This window comes from Sprattus sprattus (genome assembly GCF_963457725.1).
Source record: "Sprattus sprattus genome assembly, chromosome: 3".
NCBI classification, from domain to species: domain Eukaryota; kingdom Metazoa; phylum Chordata; class Actinopteri; order Clupeiformes; family Clupeidae; genus Sprattus; species Sprattus sprattus.
In genome coordinates, this window is record NC_137922.1 from 36,707,363 (window position 1) to 36,729,862 (window position 22,500).

A 22,500-nucleotide genomic window follows, 5' to 3' on the forward strand; every position below is an offset into this window, starting at 1 on the left:
AGCAAATGCAACAAAACAATTGCGTGTAAAGAGGGGAGAGAAGGCAAGAGTCCTGGGCAGATCTGCAACCGCAAACTAATACGGTAGGTACCGGAGCAACTGGTGCTATAGTCTCTTAAAGGGGCAGTACACTTTCACGCACTTGGTGTGTTCAAGTAACAAGATTAACTATAAACAAGATAGAAAAGATAGCAATGTATGAACAAATAAGAAAGTGTACATACAAATACAAATACATGTTTGACTACATAGGCAAATATGCTCATAAGTTTGAAGCTGTAGTCTGTAAAAGGTGTGTGTTTGTTTTGTATTTATTTATATTTATTTAAGCATACTATAAACTGTTGTTAACAGTTAATATAATATTCATAGTTTGAAGCTTTAGTTTGAAGCCAAGTGTTTTGTATGTATTTATATTCATAGTATACTTTAAACAGTTAATATATTGTTCAATTTGAAGAAAACAATTGGCCTCGGCAATAAAAAAAAGCCTTTCTTTAATGTCGTCAATCCTTGTTTATACAGCACATCAAGTGAATACGATTGATGATCAGTTCCTTACTGATACTTTGTTAGTGACATGTTAGAGCCTCCATTTACTTTGCAGGGCTTGACATCATAGAGCATAGATAGCTGCCATTAGAGGAGAAGTTGAAAAGATGAAACCAGCGAATGGCACTCCAGCGTTATCTTAACTGATGTGTATCACTCTTTGTATTAGAAATCAATAGAATTTGTATATCTGCATGTCTACTGACAAGACTTCTAAATGTTTGCATGTGTGAGTGATCAGAGATGAGAAGATGTGTCTGGAGCTGCTGATGTGCCTGTTCTCAGAGAATACATCGTACTTCATAAAAAGCTGTGGGCCGAGTTTATAATGTGATTAGCTTGAGGTCTGTTAATGCTTCATGGGTGTTGTCCTGATGAAATGAAAGAGAAGAGGGAAAAAACGAAAACGGGACAAAATCTTATTTTGGGATTAGAGGAGAAGGACATGGGAAGAGAGACGATTAGCCTCATGTTTGCCTTCGGACTGGAGAAGAGAGAACTGAAATGGTTGAAAGATTTGGAATAAAAATGAATGTAGTCTGACCTGTGATGACCAGAAGACAGGCAGATTGTCAGGGGATTAGTTGATGACTGCATCTGTAATGAAAGCAGTTGTAAGGGCGTTAGATGTGTAATCCTGTTTGCATGCCCCTTCATCCACAGTACTGTACCACAATACAAAACACTCAAGTGGGTGTGTGTATGTGAGTGTTTGTGTCTTTTCTTCTTTTAGAATTCACAATTGTTTTTTTAATGGATTTTCACCAATTGAACCAAAATCCACAATCTCATTTGCCAGATGTTTGGCAGAGAGTGGTAGTGGTTGAGAGCCTCCCTGGTCACCCCTATGTTTCTGGGTTGAGTTTGCGGTTAGATGAGGCAAGTGACATTTGATAGAAGGGATGGGAGGGGTGGGGTGGGGAGTAAGCTTCTGGGCATTAGTTGGGAAGTGATGTTTTGTACATTCTTTGGAATGGGAGTTGGACATTAGTGGAGAGTGGGCAGGGAGAAGTGATGCTGGCAAGATCTCCAGTGGAATGATGTTTTGGGTGGACAATAGTGTGGGAATGCTGAAGAGTTGGGTATTTTGGGTTGTGTTCAATGGGGATGGAAGGTTCTAGAAGATATTTTGGTCTCTTTGATGAGAGTGTGCTTAAATCTGGGTCTCGTCAGCCTGGAGTCGCTGCTCTGTCCTACATGCGACAGTCCGCTCACTGCCCCAGGGGCTTGTGGGAGTTTTAATTTCTCTGATTTCTCCTGGTGATTGGGGTAGCTGGATAATGATGAAGCTCCTCCTGCTAGCTCTGCAGCAAGGCCTCCAATCAGGTAGCTCCCCCAGTGGGGCGTGTACGGAGCTGGGTCACATCCCAGAGGCCTCAGCCACTTCCAGCTCAGTGCACGTGGTGGGAACGCACCCACATTTTGGGCTTAACCTTATTTGTTTACGGTGCAAAGGAAAGCCATTTCCTTGGCAGTAGGTGACATTTGGCGTGGTTGTCAAAGATATTACAGCAGACAGGGTAACCTCCTTTGGAAGCAGCCAACCATTTACTACAGCCGGACTGGGGGGGGAAGAAGACTCAGTGCTATGGTCTGATGGCTTTCAGGGCACAGACATGAAGCTCATGGCTGTCCTATATTGTGCCCTAACACTGAGGCTGTTGGCATGATTTGAAATCAAATCTAAGCTTTACTTAACCTATTTTATGCTTTTTGAAATGTATCCACTTAAGTGGGCCAGCTCTGAGATTGGGAGCCCCAGCTCCCTCTCCCAATATGCCGTCAGCCATTAAGATGTAGAATGGAGGAGCTAACTCCCAGGAGAGCTAAAGGTCAGATTCTGGTTGGCGTTAAATGATTTAGTGTTCAGTCCAGTCCAACAAAGTCTACAGGGTTTCAGTTGCGGCCTGCCACTGCGGCTCGTAAGGACTCTCTGTTCTCACTGCGAAGAGTGCTGAACTTAAAGAAGTGGTTAGAGAAAGAAGAAGCTCGAAGTGTTGTATGGGAAAAGTGACCCAATGTTTGACCAGCAGCTGGAGAGCAGGCCTGATCTCATCAAGCAAACAGAGAATCTGCCTGCCTATGGTGGGGTCGTGCAGGAATGCAGCCGAGGGCGTTTGAAGTGGTGAGCCGAGGCCTGTGGATGTCAGTGGGATCTTGATGTGCAGGCATCAGGGGACACTGGCACTGCTGAGCTAATTGAAATGAGATTTGGACCTGGAGAGTTCATCTTTCTAAAGGGAGTCAGAGAGGTTGAGCCAGCCTGTCAATCACCTCTGCACGCTACACTCTCCTCATTCCTCATCTTATTCATGCGTCACTTTCCCCACTTTCCCCCCCCCCCCCCCCCATTGTTGGGAAGCCACATGCTAAACTCAGGCATTATCAATGAGCTGTGTGAGCTAAACGTGCTACTTCAGCGCAGACAGCAGGCTGTCCTGCATAGTTTAGAGATGAGACAACAGTAGAGTCATCCCCAGTCGGATCCCCACACGTGTGCACAGCCCCAGTCTGCTGTGTGTCCCGATGCGGCGTTTCATGCCGGCCACAGCTGTGCGACCCCAGTGGCGCGTTCTCATATGAACTCCGAACAGTATCTGGAGAATCAGGTCCAGACATCGTCTGAAGTTACCCTTTCACACATGTAGCTCATAACAGGAGGTTGTCCGTGTCAGACGCGTTCACAATGTGGAAATACTCCATTTGGTTTACTTTACAGTCACACAACACTTGAAATTTGTGACCATGTGTGCCGTAAACCCCATCAGTCTTAGGCCATCCACACACGGCAAACGCTTTCTGTATTCTCTTAAAACTGTTACGTGGTCCAGCTGTCAGCTATGCAGGCCAGAGTCTATCTGCTGGGTGGAGGTCAGGCTTGCTTGCTTCCTTTGCTGCAGATCTGTGTATGAGGTGCAACCACCAGTGGATCCACCCTGCCTTTTATCTGGAGTATCGGGAGTCTTCAGAGGGATATCTGCAGACAGGCAATGCTATTTTGGATCTCCCTGCGAGTGGTCTCCCCTCCTCGCTATCTTTGCTGTACTCAGGCTGTAGGAGATGGTGGGGGGGGGGGGGGATCTGTGGTTTGCTGGGCAGCAGTTGAGCTGAGCGCCTTTGGAGCCCCTCAGCATCTGCAGCCTGGAGATAAAGCTCAGGAGACAACCAGTAGCGTCCGTCCAGTGAGGACAGAGACGTCAGCTGTCGATCTCCCTTTCTGTCTGTCTCTGTCTCTCTCTCTCTCCTTCTGTCTCCATGCCTCCATCTCTCTCCATCAGTCTCCTATGTATTAAGGTTTACATTGTGCCGCTCATAGCTCATATTGTGTTGCTTTATTTGTTCTGGGGGTTCTCTGCTCACCTAAGGCCTTGACCCTTTTCAGGAGGTTTATTATCAGTGTCAAAGGATTATTGTTCCCAGGTTATTGATTGCTGCTTGGCTATTTATTGTTAGGAAGTTCCATTGTGTGAGATTGAACAAGGAATAGGATGCTTTCTGTTGAAGAGCTCGAGCAGAGACTCTGCACTCTCTGTATTTGGATTTAGACGATGGATATATGCAGTGATAGAGGAAGAGAAGTATACTTCACTCAGCAGTAATAGCAAGTTGGCACGGAGAGGGCTTCAGCAAATGGGATGGAGGTTTGTTGCGCACTTACTGCAGCTAGACGGGGGAGGGGCAGTCATGTATATATATATATATGTGTGTGTGTGTGTGTGTGTTTGTGTGTGTGTTTGTGTGTGTTTGTGTGTGTGTGTGTGTGTGTGTGTGTGTGTGTGTGTGTTTGTGTATGTATTTTGGGGGACTGCTTTGTGTCTGTTAGCAACTGGAGGCGAGAACATCCGAGCGATGTGTTTCCATGGTGATGAAGGCAGGGGGGGCACGCCACTTACGGTTTGTGAGTTTTGTTGGAACAAAGGTGGGTTGTTTCTCTCCCTCCCTCCCTCTCTCTATTCCTGTAAGTGTGTGTGTGTGTGTGTGTGTGTGTGTGTGTGTGTGTGTGTGTGCATATAGGGAGGGGTGCAGGAGGGAGAGAGAGAGGACTGCAGGCTGCTTGTCCTGCTGGTGATGGATGGCTCCTCTCCTCCCCACAGCAGCAGCTCAGGCAGCAGACATTAGGCTTCCTGCTCTTATATCTCCACAACACAATTACTTCCTGTTTTCCACCCATATTGGCCTCCATGACTTCCAGAAACACAACACTTTGGACACCGTCTGGTATTTAGACAAGTTATCCTGTAACAGGACAGGCGGCTGTCTCATGGGCTGTTCTGGTGTCTTCAGTACAGGGTTGTGTTCACACTTAGCCAGAACCACATTACAACGCATGTGGTGTCAGTCTCAAAGTTTTGAAAATGCTGTCCACAAATACTGCCTCAATAGAGTCCTTTCGTAACATTTAGACTCTTAATCAGACGTGATCTTTTTATCTTTCCTTGGTGATTGCGTGGGCTTTAAAATAAATCTCTGCATTCTTGATGCATAGCATAGCTACTCAAAATGTTTTTTCAGTGGAGAATGCAGACATCGAGCACAACAATATTCCACTTACGTCAGGGTGGGCGGACATGGAGTTGACGGCTAGGCACTTCTTGTGTTAAGTGAGGATTCCATCGCCAGGCAGAGGTTGTCATGGAGACCTTCGCAAGCATCCTTTGAAGTGCAGCTGGTCGTCCCGGATACTTTGGAATGTGCCATTGGTGCAGGAGGAATCAATTATAATAGAGATCGGACCCAGCTCCCCCTCTCTGTTTCACTGGGCTCTCTTGAGAGACTCCAAGAGGTCAGGGTTGAGATGACCCCTCTGTGGGCCACCGTGGAGACAGGGAAATGGGTTTCAGCAGGAGGGCAAAGGTCATCATGGTTTGGGCTCAAGAGCGCAGTGGTTTAGGTCTGTGGAGAGAGTGCCTAGGTCATGGATGCTGGGAGAGGTCACTGGGGTATTGTCCGAAGGGCAGCTATATATCTGCTGTCTAATACACATTACACAATACACAATACACACACACACACACACACACACACATTCTTATCATAGAAAACAGGTGATGTGCATTGGTACTATGGAGAGCACTCAGCTGATAGGGTCTGGGAGAGGTCATAGAGCTGTATTGTGTCACGACCCAGCCTGGCCGGCATGTGACAATTGTCAAAGGGATGGGAATGGATCTAATACACACACATCCATGCACATCCACACAGCAATACTCATTATGCAGACTGATGGGTGGTAGCGGCGCGTGTGTGTGCATTTTTGGAATGTTTGAACCAACCTCGGTGCTAAGAGTTGGGATACAAATGTTTGGTCCACGCAAGTCTGGTATTTCTGTCTGATGAGATGGGCAGCCAGCTGATAATGCAATGAAAAGTCATTTGGAGCCCATGGATCCCACAGTGTCTCCCTCACTCCCCCCCTCTGGTCGAAGACATGTCTACTGCTCCATGAGGCGCTTCTCATCCTAACTGTCCAACTTCCAACAACCCCCACGGTCATTTCTGGACCCAGAACTACCTACAGACCTTCTCCATACAGGACTCTCCAGCTCCCACTCCAGTGCTGGCCCAGTGCGGGTCCAACCTCTCAGTCTTTGCCCAGGCAGCTGAGCTGGCTTTGGGAGAGTTGGAAATCAGAGCCCTGCTGGTGATCAGGAGCAGTTTGGCCCGGAGCCTGAGGGCCACAGCCATCACTCTCCCTCTCACCAGCCCACCCTTCAGCCCAGCCACTTAGAGCCAATTACTCCAGCTGGATATACAGCCGCGTGGAGCCGCAGAGGTCTGCCTTACTAGGAGGAGCTCAGAAGTGCTGAGAAGTATGGATCGGCTGCTGGCTCAGGTGTGACAGGCAGTCCACAGGCCGGTTGCATGTTGGGTGAACCAGAGCGAGGGTTATTGCTTTCAGTGGGGCCCTGTGCCATTGCACTGAAAAAGAAAAGGAGAGAGAGAGAGGAAGAGAGAGAGACTACACTGAGAAATCGGAAAACGGGCAGAAAGCATGGTGATCATGGGTGGGCTGGGGGCTTGTGCCGGGAACCGCGGAGGTGAGGGGAAATTTACATGTTTGTTTTCCTTGTCTCTCGCCCATATTTTGCCATTTCTTCTCCTCCATCTGCTCTCGCTCCGTCTCGGCCTCTCTCTTCCCTTTGTATCCCCATCTAGCGTTCAGGGATAAATTATTGAGGAACAAGGAAAGGCTTGTGTGTTAAATCTGTGTAGGTTTGAGATGGGGCCTGAAGTACTACATGACATTAATCAGGTGCCTCTGGGTGTGTGTTTAGGGCTGTGTGTGTGTCTGTGCCTGTGTGTGTGTGTGTGTGTGTGTGTGTGTGTGTGTGTGCGTGCGTGTGTGTGTGTGTGTGTGTGTGTGTGTGTGTGTGTGTGTGTGTGAATCCTGCTGACTTTTGTCTCTCTGTCTACAGTGCTGGACGACCTCACTCCAGAGGAGAAGCAGGAATTGGAGAATATCCGACGCCGAAAACAGGAGCTCCTGGAGGATATACAGGTACATGCGCGCACACACACACAGACACACACACATTCACTGATACACACACACACACACACACACACTCAAATTTTACCCTCCAACAAACAGATGGAGATATGGAGAGAGAGAGGGAGAGAATAAGCGGATGATGTGTCTGGTCAACCGCTCTTTCTGTCATCCTATCCTATCTTGCTCTTTGAGTCTACGGTCTTTTCTCTCTTTCGTTCTCGTCTCGTTCTTGTGTTTTTACTCTTCTTCTCATTGCCTCTGCTTCACCTCCTTTCTTCTTTTTTTCCCCCTCCCAAGTTCTTTGATTTCCTCAGCTCTCCAATTTTCTCTCATCTCATGTCATCTGTGTTGAATATCTCTCATCTCCTCTCGTCTCGTCTCCTCTCCTCGCCTCCTCTGTGTGTAGTGTATGCAGACTCTCTGGCTGACCTCAAGGTCCCCGCCTGCAGCTCCTGAAATATTAACAGCAGTCTGCTCTCATCCTGATTGTGTCTGCCTCGACTCTCTCTCTCCCTCACGTCAGCCTCATGCCCCCTCTCTCCAGTCATCCCCTCAGCCCTTCTTCTTCTTCCCTCTGACCAGAGGCTCTCCATCAAACCACACAGGCTGGGAGCCAGACGCGCAAGCACAGTCAGTCTCAGTGGTTGAGAGCAGTCACTTTGTTACTCAACTAAACACTGTCATTCCTGAGAGCACTTTCCTGTACTTAAGCTCTCATATACTGCTGCCTCTCCTCAGTTTTTTGATACCCCCCTAGTGGTATAAACTCATGTGTTCTAGTGTAGTGTGAACTGGTCCAGGGTCAGGTACAGTATGGAAAGGTATCTTGACATAGCTCGCTATTGCATGCAGAGCGTGTGTGTGTGTGTGTGTGTGTGTGTGTGTGTGTGTGTGTGTGTGTGTGTGTGTGTGTGTGTGTGTGTGTGTGTGTGTGTGTGTGTGTGTGTGTGTGTGTGTGTGTGTGTGTGTGTGTGTGTGTGTGTGTGTGTGTGTGTGTGTGTGTGTGTGTGAGTGAGTGAGTGATTAATCCTAAGGGAAGGGGACCGTCAGTGGCATGGCACAGCTTGGCCCTTATCTGTCCCATCTGAGTAGGCCAGATGCCGGTTAAATTATCCTAATTAATTTGTACAACCTCATGGCAGTGCCACAGCCCTCTTCCCACACACCTACCTCCTGCACTGTGTGTGTGTGTGTGTGGAGGAGGGGTGACTAGGTATTCGCTTCATTGATTCAGTAGAACAAAAGAGGCTAGCTGCGTGCCGGCTTCTTTTAGGCTGAAGGGGGGATGGGACAGAAAGCAAGGAAGAGCTGCAGGAGAGGAAGACAAGGCTGGAGAGAGAGATGAGGGAGAGATCCAGAGAGAGATAGATAGAGAAAGAGTGAGAGGCCTCAAGTGGAAGCAGGAGGAGAAGAAGTGTGTGTGTGTGTGTGTGTGTGTGTGTGTGTGTGTGCATGTGTGTCCGTCCCCTACAGCAGATGGGCCATGGCCTAAAGTCTGCGGCTGGCTAATTTAGACTGACTTACGTAAGGGGACTGATGCCCATTGATCAGGCCGGCCTCTGGGCCGCCCCCCCCTCCTCCCGGTTAATCACTTAATCAATCATGTAAAAAAGCCCCGCTGCATTCTTGCCATTCCAGCTCAACTACACCTCTGCCTCCGTCAGTGTGGACCCACTGAGCTCTGAGCTCTGTCCATCTCCAACTCTTATCAGCTCCCACAGATCCCAGATATTCCATCTCTCTCACACACACACACACACACACACACACACACACACACACACACACACACACTCGCACACACACACACACACACACTCACAGAGCCTCTCGTTTGCTCCTTCTGTCTTACATGCACCTACCCCTCATATCTCATATTGTCTTTTAGACTTAGCCCCCTGCTATCCTGGTAAACTTGCAGATCAAAGGCAGACAGAAAGAGAAAGCGAACCTCACACACACACACTCTCTCTCTCTCACTCACACACACACACACACACACACACACACACCTAGCCCAACCCCTCCTGCCCTTTCCCTCTCCACTTACATCACAGAGCCCTGGAAGCCCCTGAGGATCAACAGCAGCTTGTTCACATTGACATTAATGAAAGGTCATTTGATTTGGAAATATCACATGGAAGCTCCTGATTAATGCTAATGGATGGAGCTTTGTCTCAACCATGCTACTGTGTGTATCAGTGTGTGTCTGGGTACAATATGTTCAGATGAGCTGTGTGTGTGTGTGTGTGTGTGTGTGTGTGTGTGTGTGTGTGTGTGTGTGTGTGTGTGTGTGTGTGTGTGTGTGTGTGTGTGTGTGTGTGTGTGTGTGTGTGTGCTGTTGGGACTCGTGTGCTGAGATCATGAGTCTTATGATGTATCCCAGAGGGACTCTGGAGTGTGTATGTATGGGTGTGCTTTATGAGACTAAAGGGACTCCTCTAACTACCCTTCACCTCCAGCCCCCTGACTAATCTACACGACGAAGAATTCCCCATGGCAAAGAGAACACACACACGCACACACACGCACACACACACATATACACACACCATCTCACACATTCTGTCATCTCTGATAATCAGGAAAGTATCACACACTGACGAGTCACATCTCTTCCCACAATCCTCCTGTGACTCATCCTTCAGGATCTCAATCCTATTGGGCGACATATTGAGTTGATCTACTGTGACAATTAGCATTGCTTGATGCACACTAAAACATAACTCGGGCCATTAGCCCTTAGCTCTGTCCACTAGTGTGTGTGTGTGTGTGTGTGTGAGAGCTGGTCTGCTCAGTGGCCAGAGGAGAGACAGTGCTTTCTTAATGAGACTCCATGCTGCTGTGGGCCTAATGAGGGGTCAACAGGTCTGATGTACGCTCAGAGGGGGGTGAGTTGGTTCCTCAGCAGGACTGACTGCGAGGAAAACTCGAGAGATATGCAGGGAAGATTTGAACAGCTGTCGTCATTCTCCCTCTTTGCGTGTGTGTGTGTGTGTGTGTGTGTGTGTGTGTGTGTGTGTGTGTGGTGAGTGGCTTGATTGTGCGTTTGTTGGCATTTTGACAGTATTTACTTACAATAAAAACATATACGTATACACACACACACACACACACACACACACACACACACACACACACACACACACACACACACACACACATACGTTCAGTCACCATCCTGTCTTCTATGCTTGCTGTCATTCCAGTTCTAATTGATTGTGATGGCAGAGGTCCCTGGTTATATAAACAGGCATCCCTTCTGTCAGGCCTAATGAACTCATGAAGGGAGATGAGTTAGAATCAGTGTACAGGTGGACGCCTCTGTTAGTTAACCTCTGCCAGCTGTATCACAAAGATACTGCCACATTCATATTACCACACACACACACACACACACACTCAGAGCACAAAGAGAGAACTGTCTCAAACACACATCCACACACGCACATACACACACACACATATTGTGTGGCCATGTGTGGCGTAATGAGGTACATTATGTCTGCCTGATGGAGATAGAACGTTTCAATCTCCACAGACCTCATGTAACCTGTTTCCATAGACACAGACAGCTTAGGTGTGTGTGCCGGTGTGTGTGGGTGGGTGGGTGTGTGACAGTGTGTGTTTGCATTTGACATGAGGTGAGATGATGTCATCCTGTACTCCATGTCCTCGAGTGAGACTTTAATGGACGTCCATGAATATCACTGTTTACTAAGGACCTGATGGAAGCATCTGATCACCTAGCAACGGGCTAATTACCATGGGGTGATGTGCACTCACCTTGACCACACACTCCACAGTCTTCTAGAACTCCATCAGGGAATTTTCCACAACACAGGGAATTTCCTTTACCAAGCGCGTCTATGTCCTCACAAAAATGTTTAGTAAACTAGAGTAAGAGAGAGATTATGTTGCCATAATTAGTTGTTTGTGTTCCTCCAAAGGGTGTTATTATACAAAACGAGGTTAAAAATTCTGTTGTGAGCCAATTCAATTAGCTGTCACGTTCATGGACATGCAGTGTGAAGTAAAATACACTAAAACATCTGTTAGCACTGATCAGGATGCCAAGCTGGTGAGTCTGTGTGTATAAGTGGGATTCTGATATTTAGAGCTAGATCCTGAAAAGGACTGTGTGTGTGTAGGGGTGTGTGTAGTCAGACACTATGACGGTGTAATCCAGCAGAAAAGGCAGCAGGTTGTTGGCAGCTCAAGACCCTGACGGGGCTTTTCTGGGTCAGATGCATGAGCAGGGGTCAGGGACAGGCATAGCTCACCCCCCCTCACACACACAAACACACACACAAACTCGCCTGCGGGCACACAAATACACACACAGCTCTACTATCAAGGCAGTCTTCCACCAGTGGGCTAGTGTGACCCAGAGATTGATGGCTAGATCAGTGTCCGGTGGCCACCAAAGGGTCATGTGATAAAACATGGTCATAAATTATCAAGTTTGGTTTTAAACGTACAAGACCAAGACACAGACAAAAGCCTCTTTCTAATGCCAACAATGAGGAAACAATGACTTACTGATTGGTAAACATGTGTGTACATATAGAGTGATTGGATAAGGCCAGACTGGACAGTGAGTGAGTGTGTGTGTGTGTGTGTGTGTCTCTTAGGAAACTGGGTCGGGGTGGTCAGAGTGGGCAGTGGTGTGGAAGATCCACTGTGAGTAGGGGGAGGTGACAATGGAGTGAGACAAATCCATCACTCAGGCAAACCTGTGCCTATGCAGACAGTATTTCTTCCTCTTTTTTTCCGTTTTTTCTCTCCCTATCTCTCACTCTCTCTCTCTCTGTCTCTCTCTCTCCCTCTCTCTCTCTCCCGCTCTCTTTGGCTATCACTCTGGCACTCTCCACCCTGAGCACTAGCACATCACACAAGATGTATCATGTTTTGAGCTGTGCAGAGCCTGGTCCGTATAGTAATAATGGCTTTGGGCTGGAGAAGTTATTTTTAGAGAAGGGGAGAGGGGCAGCTGCTTAGAGGCTTTGCCGTGTGTTACATAGAGGAGAGAAGAGGGGGGGGGGTCTGAGATTAACACACACACACACACACACACACACTCTCAACCGCACAATGCACACAGGACCGTGCCCCCAAATGATTCTCGCCTATCTAGTTAGTCAACTGCCGGTTTCTAACTCATGCCCGCACACACACACACACACACACACCTACTGACACAGAGACACCTACAGACACACACACACACACACACACACACACACACACACACACACACACAGAGACACCTACAGAAACACTACATGTATGGTTTACAAAGCTTCATCCTCAGCCTGGTTTCTTGGTCACAGGACAAAATACAGGAAACCTGTGTGTGTGCGTGTGTGTGTGCGTGTGTGTGTGTGTGTGTGTGTGTGTGTGTGTGTGTGTGTGTGTGTGTGAGGTCGGGGTCAGAGCAGGTGGTTAAGTGGCTGCTGTTTTAACCCCAGCCCTGTACTAATGATCTATTTTCTGTGAGAGAGTGTTTGTGTGTGAGTCCGTCCTTGGTTTTCTGGAAATAGGAGCTGTAGCGATCTATGTTTGATCCCTCCAGAGAATGCTTGAGAGCATGTGGTTGATGAACTAAGGCTGAAGATGCTGTAGACACACCTCTCTCGCTCTCTTTCTTTCTTTCTTTCTTTCTTTCTTTCTTTCTCTCTCTCTCTATCTCTATCTCTTTCCTTCTCCCTCTCTCTCTTTCTCTCTCTCTATCTCTTTCCTTCTCCCTCTCTCTCTTTCTCTCTCTCTCTCTCTCCCTTTTTCTCTCTATCTCTCTCTCACGAACGCACGCACAACTACACACAAACTCACTCAAAACACATCCTAAATGCAAGGTACACATTAATTTAAATGCTAACAGAAGTCAGCAGATGTACGTAGTGCACAGGTCATAGAAAATTCACTTACTGAGCACAAGCCCTCTCCTTACTCTGTGCTGCATACTGCACCACTGCAGTCCAGAATGCTGCCAAACACCTTAGTTATAGACTGGCCATGGACTCGTAGTGTGTGTGTGCGTGTGTGTGTGTGTGTGTGTGTGTGTGTGTGTGTGTGTGTGTGAGGTACTGAGATGAGCGCCGGAGTCAGATGGAGAGGTTAGAAATTGGGTCTGTGTGTGTGTTTGTGTGTGGGTGTGTCTATGTATGAAAAACTGAAGGTAATGTCTTGCACCCTCTGCTCAGTACAGAAGGTATTGGAATCACATTACATAGAGTATCTTCCTTGCCTTCAATCTTCTCATCTTCCTCTCATGTCTATTTTATCTGCCTATACGGACACACACACACACACACACACACACAGACACACACACACACACACACACACACACACACACACAGACACACAAAGATCCAATTTCTAGGCTCTCCATATGACTCCGGAGCTCATCTCACTCACTCTTACTCTCACACACACACACACACACACACACACACACCAACCACATGTCATAATTTAACATGATTTCTTGCCATGTTTATCCACATTCAGTGCCCAGAGTTTATCTCTCGCTGTCCTGTCCTGTCCTGTCCTGTGGATTTATAAACATCCTCGTGTACACTGAGATGCTTTCATGCTGGGGCCTCAGACTAATGAACATTTGCTACAGATTAGAGATTTATGAGCCACACCCTGACTGAAAGTACCCATCAGGCTACTGTACACTCATATTTTCTCTCTCTCTCTTTTAATTTCTCTTCCTCTCCATGCCTCCTCCCCTCTCAGCGTCTGAAGGATGAGATAGCAGAGGTGACGACTGAGATTGAGAACCTGGGCTCTACTGAAGAGAGGTAAGACAGATGATGGAGGATGGGTGGACTGATTATGAATATGTGAATATGTTGGAGAGATCATTCTCAGTTGTGTGTGTGTGTGTGTGTGTGTGTGTGTGTGTGTGTGTGTTAATGTGTGTGGGTGTGTGTGTGTGTGTGTGTCAGAGGGGATGTGCTGGAATGTAAGTGTGGACCCGTGGGCTGATGCGGCCCATTTCACCTGATGACATTGATGTGGAGTGGAACCACAGACAGTGTCTCGAATCCCCCCCCCCCCCCCCCCCACACACACACACACCTTGTTATATACTGTACACACACACACACTGTTATGTACTGTACACACACACATAGCATTAAAGTATAATGAGAATAGTGTCTGGCTTTACTGGCCTGTCTCATTTTGCTGGATATGCATTACTCTCCCCCTCACGCACATGTAAGCGCACACACACACACACACACACACGCATGCACACACACTCACTGCTGTCCCTCTAGACAGCAGATGAATAATACAGCAGAGATGTGAGTAATGGGGGTGCTGCTTGAATATGTTTAGGGGAGGGGGTTAAATGTTGGAACAATAGGGGGTCTGGATTCCTTCACTACTCTCCCAATTCTTCCTTCCTCCCTTACTTTTTGTCATCCTCGTTCCTATGTTCATTCTTGCCCCCGCTGTCTTCCCTGTGCATTGAGCGAGAGGGTCGCTGCTTTCAGCACCTCTTTCAGCAGCGTAGTGTCACTGCTCAGACTGACAGGGTGCGAGAGCCCAAGACGCTGGCTGCACATCTGGGCCAGATTGGCTGCCGTTAATCAGCTGCCATGCGGGTTCCATTTGGGAAGAGTTGTGTGAAATGCAAGCCTTCACTTTCTCTCATCTATCATGTTCGCCCGCTGCACCCCCAACCCCCATAAGATCTCATCTAAAATGTCTCCTTAATGCAGTCTGATCCAGTTTGTGGTCATACCCCCACTATCCCAGGATGCAGTCTGTCAGCGCTATATGAGCAGACTGTCCCAGATTGACTCATCAGCCCCATATATTATCCATGACTAAAAGCCATCCCATGGGAGGGAGGGGGAGAAGCATAGGCTGCAGGCACACCCTACATTAACTGTACATTTACAGTATGACCGCCATGCACCCACCTGAAGACAATATACATGGTGCAGTGAAAAGTGTTTATTATAAATGTGCTCTCATTAAAGAAATGTGAATCCAAACACATGCTATTGAACGAAACAGTGTGTGAACGCAGTATGGGGAATACCCAATATCTGGTATACAGCCACAGAATACCAGTAGGTTTTGAAACATAAACAGAAATGTGAAGTAGAATCATGACATGCATGTGTATTCATTCCCAGTCTCATTCCTCGCTAATTAGGGAAATTGCTGACCCCACATTGTGTATGTGCACTGTAATTAGGCGCTTTTGAATGCAGAGAATGGCTAAGTAACTCTGAATACAGCCACTAAGAACAGCTCAATGTATCCGCAGGAATATTTTGTAGCCGTTTCCTTTCTGTTACAGTTAGCGTTTCTCTCCCCCAATTAGCAGGGGACACTAATTGGATTCCAGCATATAATGGGACCTTTAGAGGCAGTGAAATACCTGAATTGTATATCAAAGCCTAGTCTTTTAAAGCTCTTAATCCTCCAGGAGAAACAGAGGAAAGGAGGGTTTCTTTCCTTTTTTTTCCTGTTCCAGCTTCTCGTTTATTCCTTCTTTTTATCTCCCTCTCCGTGTGTCTCTTTTTCCTTTTGTTTGCCCTCCTCCTCGTTCCCTCGCTCACCACTGGAGTGATGTAATGTGGTGATAATGGAGGCGGAGCGCTCCTGCCCCTCCTCGTCCTTTTGTGTGTCACACTCTCACACACACACACACACACTCTCACACACACACACAGGTACACACACACGTACACACACACACACACACACACACACACACACACACACACACAAATGTAGAAGCATGCTAGAAAAGCATCTTCCTCAGAACTAAAGCCTGTATCCTTTAGATATGTTCACCTATATACACCACACACCGACCTAAACATTCTCCACCAGAACAGCCCACACAGCAGAGAGTACTTAACAACATTATTATGTCATTATAACGATGAAGTTAGCATTTCCAGTTGTGGGTGTGTAGGTGTGTGTGTGTGTGTGTAGGTTTATGTGTGTGTGTCTGTGTGAGGGTGGGGGGGTGGCTGGGTGTGAGGTGAGAGGAGAGTGCAAGGACATTGGTTGGACAAATTGAAAAGACCTGAGGGTCCAATCATGTTTGTTCTGACCCCCAGGAAAAACATGCAGCGGAATAAACAGGTGGCCATGGGCCGCAAGAAATTCAACATGGACCCCAAGAAGGTAAAGGCATCTAGTGAGAGTTCTACATAATGGCTAACAGGCTGTTGTTTGTGTTTGTGTGTGTGAGAATGTAAGTGTGTGTGTGTTTGAGAGTGCGAGCGAGTGAAAGAGAGATTGTTTGTAGAGGGACATTTGACCCTCTGATGAACCTGTTTGTGTGAGTTGAATGCTTGATCATGTGTTTGTGTCTGTGTGTGTGTTCTGTTTGTTTCCTGATCTGTCTATGTCTCTCCCCCCATCTATTACCGCTTTGCTTCTTACTCTTTCTCTTTCTATCTTTCAGGGGATCCAGTTCCTGATCGAGAACGACCTTCTCAAGAACACATGTGAGGACATTGCCCAGTTCCTCTACAAGGGGGAGGGACTCAACAAGACTGCCATCGGGGACTACTTGGGGGAGAGGTGAGAAAAGTCCCTCCACCCCTTCACTTCCCTTCCCCTCCCCTCCCCTCTCTCTGTGTCACACTCCTCTGGCTCAAATGGAATTAAAACCACAGACAGATTATTTTTGTCAAGAATTTAATTCTGTTTGGTTGTTGCAGAGCAGTTCAATTCATTGATCTGTCTCACTCCCAAATATCTAATGAATCACACAGTTAATGGAAAGGGCTGGATAAGTATGGGGGATTCACACAGGAAATGACCGACCATGACAAAGTGGCCAAAGCAGGAAGAGCTCACTGTAGTATCATCATGTAGTGTTCATACTCATGAAGCCTCACTGGCCCAGTCATGTGTCTCATAATGGATAAAGTGATAGACACAAGCGCGTTTTTTTTTACATGATTAATGCTCATTGTGATATCAGTGCTCAGTGCATTCATCAGCTCGCTAACCACCAATGAGCTCACAGTGTCCGAAGAACCCTAAAGCCCAATTTATACTTCGGTGTCAGACACTTTTGAAAAGGTGTCAGACACTTTTGAAAAGTGTCTTCCAGGCCAGGTGTGTTTATACTTCAGGCGAACCGTCGCCGAGTTCGTCATAATGGAAGAGGCGCTAACGACATTTTTCTGCCAATACATTCTACTTTTTGAGAATCAACGGCGCGTGCCGTCTATAGCTAATCACACTGACATAATTATGAAGAGTGTTTAATGATATATAGATATCCGTTTTAACAGCAAGGTATTATTTGTGGAGGAAGCAAGCTATAATAAACGTATATGCTAATAAATCAAGCCTATGATGTGCATTGCACATGCATGCTTTGTCAGTGCTCAATGTCCTGCGACAATCTGCCAGTGATTCCTTCTCACGAGTGGAAGCCTACCCTATATTCAAAACCAGAGTAGGCTAAGTTAACAAATATTGCCTGAAGTTATATGCGTAAAGTCCCGGTAAGCGTCTCCGCTGCGCAAATTAAATGCTGCGTGTGTTTTGTGCCACTTAAAATATTTCTAAATGAAGCCAGAGCCTGCACTTCCAGCTTCCTTGTTTAGGCCTATGTGTAGGCTAAAACATGAAAATTCCTCTAGTGAACTGACCTCTTGCATTCTTCACCTTGCACACGCACCTTTTGCCACCCCAAACATTAATCCGGCAACACTGGTTGGAACAAAGGCATTTCGGAATAGAGGGTTTAATTTGGTAAAGATATTTCGGAAATTTTTTCGAAATATTGAGCTTTTGGAACACTGGGTAGTCCCCCAGCCAGACAGAAGTTTTACCTGGTCATATCTCATCATTGCCTGCGAGCTATTTACAACTACAGGGACTTAGCAATAACGTTGTATGCACAACTCCTATCCTTCTAACTGAACAGGTTGTTATACTTTCTGAGGCAGGTCGCCGCAGAGCACCTGTTTAATTGTGTATGTGTTTTTCAGATGTGGGTAAAGCTGCTGTGTGTGCTGCTGCACCAAATAATTCCTTTAATCAGCACTTTGACCGTCTGTTTACGTTACCGCGAGTCAAAGCACTATCCATGTTTTTGATCGCTTTCTCGTTGACCTGTCTACTTTCCCAATACAATAACCGAAGTAACTAGCTCGTGAAATCCAAAATATTGTTGATATGTATTATGTGTTCGCGCCACATGCCTGACTTGTAAACTAGCTTCGAGGTGAATAATAGAGCCCATCTACCTTATGCCACTGACAGGGGCTCGTCATAATAGCAGGCACCGGGGCCAGTTGTATCTAGCCAATCACACCTGCGCGACACTTTGTGACGACTTGAGCGCCAGTAGAAATTTCTCCATGTAGCAGACACTTCAAAACGACGGTTTAAAGTGTCTGACATGACGTCAAAAGTGTCTGACACCTTTTCAAAAGTGTCTGACACCGAAGTATAAATTGGGCTTAAGGGCCCTATCTTGCACCCAGCGCAATTGACATTGTCACCGACGCATGTATCATTCCTATCTGGCACCCGGCGCACAGCGCGATTTTCCCTGCAGAGGCGCGCTTCGAAATGAACTTGCGTCGACATGGGCGGGGGCGGAACAGAGAAGGCGTTTCTCTGGCGCAAGTGGTATTTTGCAGTTTCAAAACAACGCCGTGCGCCGTGCGCCATTGACCACAAAAAAGCTGGTCTAATGTCAGAGGCGCAATGTCTAAGGTCTGTAACGCGTATTCAGAACGCTATTTTAAGGGCGCATGTGCTTGCCCGCACAGTATAGGACCTATAGGCTACACTTTACTTCTGTCGTCTTCACGAGAGATCTACACCAATTTTTTGGCAAGCCATATATAATTACAAGGAAAATAAAGTATTTACCACATGAGGAAATCATTGTGATATCCATATCCAAGATATTTTAAAAATAGGCATACATCTAGCATACACATTGACGCAAATGATTCAGGTTAATTGTAATGGCGGTTCTGATGTCTGCCATCTCCTGGCAGATGAGCTGGGGACACACGCACACTGTCCATATCAGTCTGCGGCGAGATAAGGAGAAAAGGGAGGGAGAGGGAGAGATCGGAAGAGAGGAGAGCCTGATCAGTGGCTGGCCGCACGCGCGCGCGCACACACACACACACACACACACACACACACACACACACACACACACACACACACACACACACACACACACACACACACACACACACACACACTCACTCGCTCTCTCTCTGGCAGATGAGCTGGGGACAGACGCACAGTGTCCCTATCACAGTCTGCAAAAAGTTCGGCTATACATGCAGTTACGTCAGGTCTAGTCCGACATGCTGGGGAATTCCTAAAATTTCCCGTAACACCCGACAGCCAAGAGAGGGCTAAGCATAGTATTCACATACGTGCCCCCCCAGTGTTTTACACAACATTGCCATGAATCATGAAAGTGTCAATGACATAAATGAGGATAGATTAGAGGACTTTAGAAGACGTGAGGTTGAACTGCATGTGCCGATGGGTGCAATATTATTACCATGCATACATAACCTAGTGATTCAGTGAGGGTAAACCCAAAACATCGGAAAGTATGTTTTTGTGACTTTTATTTCAAATATGTTGCCACCAAAAAACGAATGCTAGTAACTGAAAAAATACAAACAAGAAATGAAAAGTAGAATCATTTCTCCAAACAAGCATGGGAAAATATTGCCGTGATTGTTTCTGGTAATACACGTCTGGTGGCCTCACGGTCTTTCTCCAGGTAATTCCGCCATTATAATAACAAGCCGCTATGGAATAGGCGCTCCTCGCTCTTAAATGGAATGTGAGATGACGCTCTGATTGGTTTATTGCTTTTTACGCCCAAACCACACCTATGGCTGAGTAACCTCCTTTGGACCAACCCTTTTGACACTTGCGCTGGACGCAAGTGTGTTTTTTCCGCCGTTAAAATAGCAACTGCGCCATAGAGCCGCCCACACAGCTACGTTTGGCGCCGTCCTACTTGCGTTTCTGATCGGCAAGATAGGGCCCTAAAGCCCAATTTATACTTCGGTGTCAGACACTTTTGAAAAGGTGTCAGACACTTTTGAAAAGTGTCTTCCAGGCCAGGTGTGTTTATACTTCAGGCGAACCGTCGCCGAGTTCGTCATAATGGAAGAGGCGCTAACGACATTTTTCTGCCAATACATTCTACTTTTTGAGAATCAACGGCGCGTGCCGTCTATAGCTAATCACACTGACATAATTATGAAGAGTGTTTAATGATATATAGATATCCGTTTTAACAGCAAGGTATTATTTGTGGAGGAAGCAAGCTATAATAAACGTATATGCTAATAAATCAAGCCTATGATGTGCATTGCACATGCATGCTTTGTCAGTGCTCAATGTCCTGCGACAATCTGCCAGTGATTCCTTCTCACGAGTGGAAGCCTACCCTATATTCAAAACCAGAGTAGGCTAAGTTAACAAATATTGCCTGAAGTTATATGCGTAAAGTCCCGGTAAGCGTCTCCGCTGCGCAAATTAAATGCTGCGTGTGTTTTGTGCCACTTAAAATATTTCTAAATGAAGCCAGAGCCTGCACTTCCAGCTTCCTTGTTTAGGCCTATGTGTAGGCTAAAACATGAAAATTCCTCTAGTGAACTGACCTCTTGCATTCTTCACCTTGCACACGCACCTTTTGCCACCCCAAACATTAATCCGGCAACACTGGTTGGAACAAAGGCATTTCGGAATAGAGGGTTTAATTTGGTAAAGATATTTCGGACATTTTTTCGAAATATTGAGCTTTTGGAACACTGGGTAGTCCCCCAGCCAGACAGAAGTTTTACCTGGTCATATCTCATCATTGCCTGCGAGCTATTTACAACTACAGGGACTTAGCAATAACGTTGTATGCACAACTCCTATCCTTCTAACTGAACAGGTTGTTATACTTTCTGAGGCAGGTCGCCGCAGAGCACCTGTTTAATTGTGTATGTGTTTTTCAGATGTGGGTAAAGCTGCTGTGTGTGCTGCTGCACCAAATAATTCCTTTAATCAGCACTTTGACCGTCTGTTTACGTTACCGCGAGTCAAAGCACTATCCATGTTTTTGATCGCTTTCTCGTTGACCTGTCTACTTTCCCAATACAATAACCGAAGTAACTAGCTCGTGAAATCCAAAATATTGTTGATATGTATTATGTGTTCGCGCCACATGCCTGACTTGTAAACTAGCTTCGAGGTGAATAATAGAGCCCATCTACCTTATGCCACTGACAGGGGCTCGTCATAATAGCAGGCACCGGGGCCAGTTGTATCTAGCCAATCACACCTGCGCGACACTTTGTGACGACTTGAGCGCCAGTAGAAATTTCTCCATGTAGCAGACACTTCAAAACGACGGTTTAAAGTGTCTGACATGACGTCAAAAGTGTCTGACACCTTTTCAAAAGTGTCTGACACCGAAGTATAAATTGGGCTTAAGAGAACGATACCATGGTGACTTCATCAGTTTGATATCACCGTAGGGACAACTCACCTGTGACCTCATAGCTGTGAATTGCATTATGTGCCTTCAGGAGATTGCGGCACCAAACCTCTCTCACTGTTGACATAATCTCATCCAGAGACAGTGGCCTCATGTGCTCTCTGGCTGGGACACGAGCAGAGGGCTCAGCCTGGACAAAGCCCAACCCACAGGCTCTACACTGTGGCCCGTTAAGTCCTTAACAGCCAAGCCTTCTATCCCTAATCTGTTTGGTCAAAATAATGAGCCAGTTTATTATTGATGATAAGGCCCTGTGGAAAGCGATGTGAGTGGGTAATGTGAGTGTATTTTCTTGTCGGGCTCTTGGGTGAAGAGGTGTAGTTTTTAGGATGTCTCCAGAGATCACGCAGCACAATAAGCAGTAGTGGATCTGCACTGTGTATGCCTATCTGCCCTCTGCAGCTGGTTTCGCTCCGCGGATCTCCAGTAAAGCATCAGGGGCTCGCTGGATGGATCCTGAGAAAGCCAGTGTGTGCACTCGAGGAGTGTGTGTGTGTGTGTGTGTGTGTGTGTGTGTGTGTGTGTGTGTGTGTGTGTGTGTGTGTGTGTCCTTTAACAGTTCACAACTCAGCTGTAGGCTACTGACAAGTCCATTGCTTAAGCCAGTGGGGATTTCTCCATCCCCCTCTATTTCTTTCTATATTTCTCGCTCTCTCTCTCTCCGTACATCTCTGTCAGTCATTCCACGTCCCCCTGCCTTCTACACACACACACACACACACACACACACACACACACACACACACACAATCTCTCTCTTTCTCAGTCATCACAGTGTGATACACACACTAAGAATGACCTTACCACCACCCACAGTGTCTTTTCTGCAACTCTGGGCAGTCATTAACAGTAACATAGTGTGTAAGTATGTGAGGGTATATGATTGTGTGTGTGTGTGTGT

The 22,500-nt window shown here is 46.7% G+C and overlaps 1 protein-coding gene across 4 annotated transcripts in view; it reads left to right on the forward strand.

The window, feature by feature from the left end:
• The window catches only part of cyth1b (cytohesin 1b), a 71,572-nt gene that overhangs the window by 40,847 nt on the left and 8,225 nt on the right, over nucleotides 1–22,500 (forward strand). For all 4 annotated transcript variants that reach the window (XM_080835172.1, XM_080835170.1, XM_080835171.1 and 1 more), the window contains exons 2-5: nucleotides 6,969–7,051; nucleotides 13,793–13,857; nucleotides 16,150–16,216; nucleotides 16,500–16,618. In XM_080835172.1, coding sequence (XP_080691298.1) covers nucleotides 6,969–7,051; nucleotides 13,793–13,857; nucleotides 16,150–16,216; nucleotides 16,500–16,618 — 334 coding nt within the window. The remainder of the gene's footprint in view (nucleotides 1–6,968; nucleotides 7,052–13,792; nucleotides 13,858–16,149; nucleotides 16,217–16,499; nucleotides 16,619–22,500) is intronic.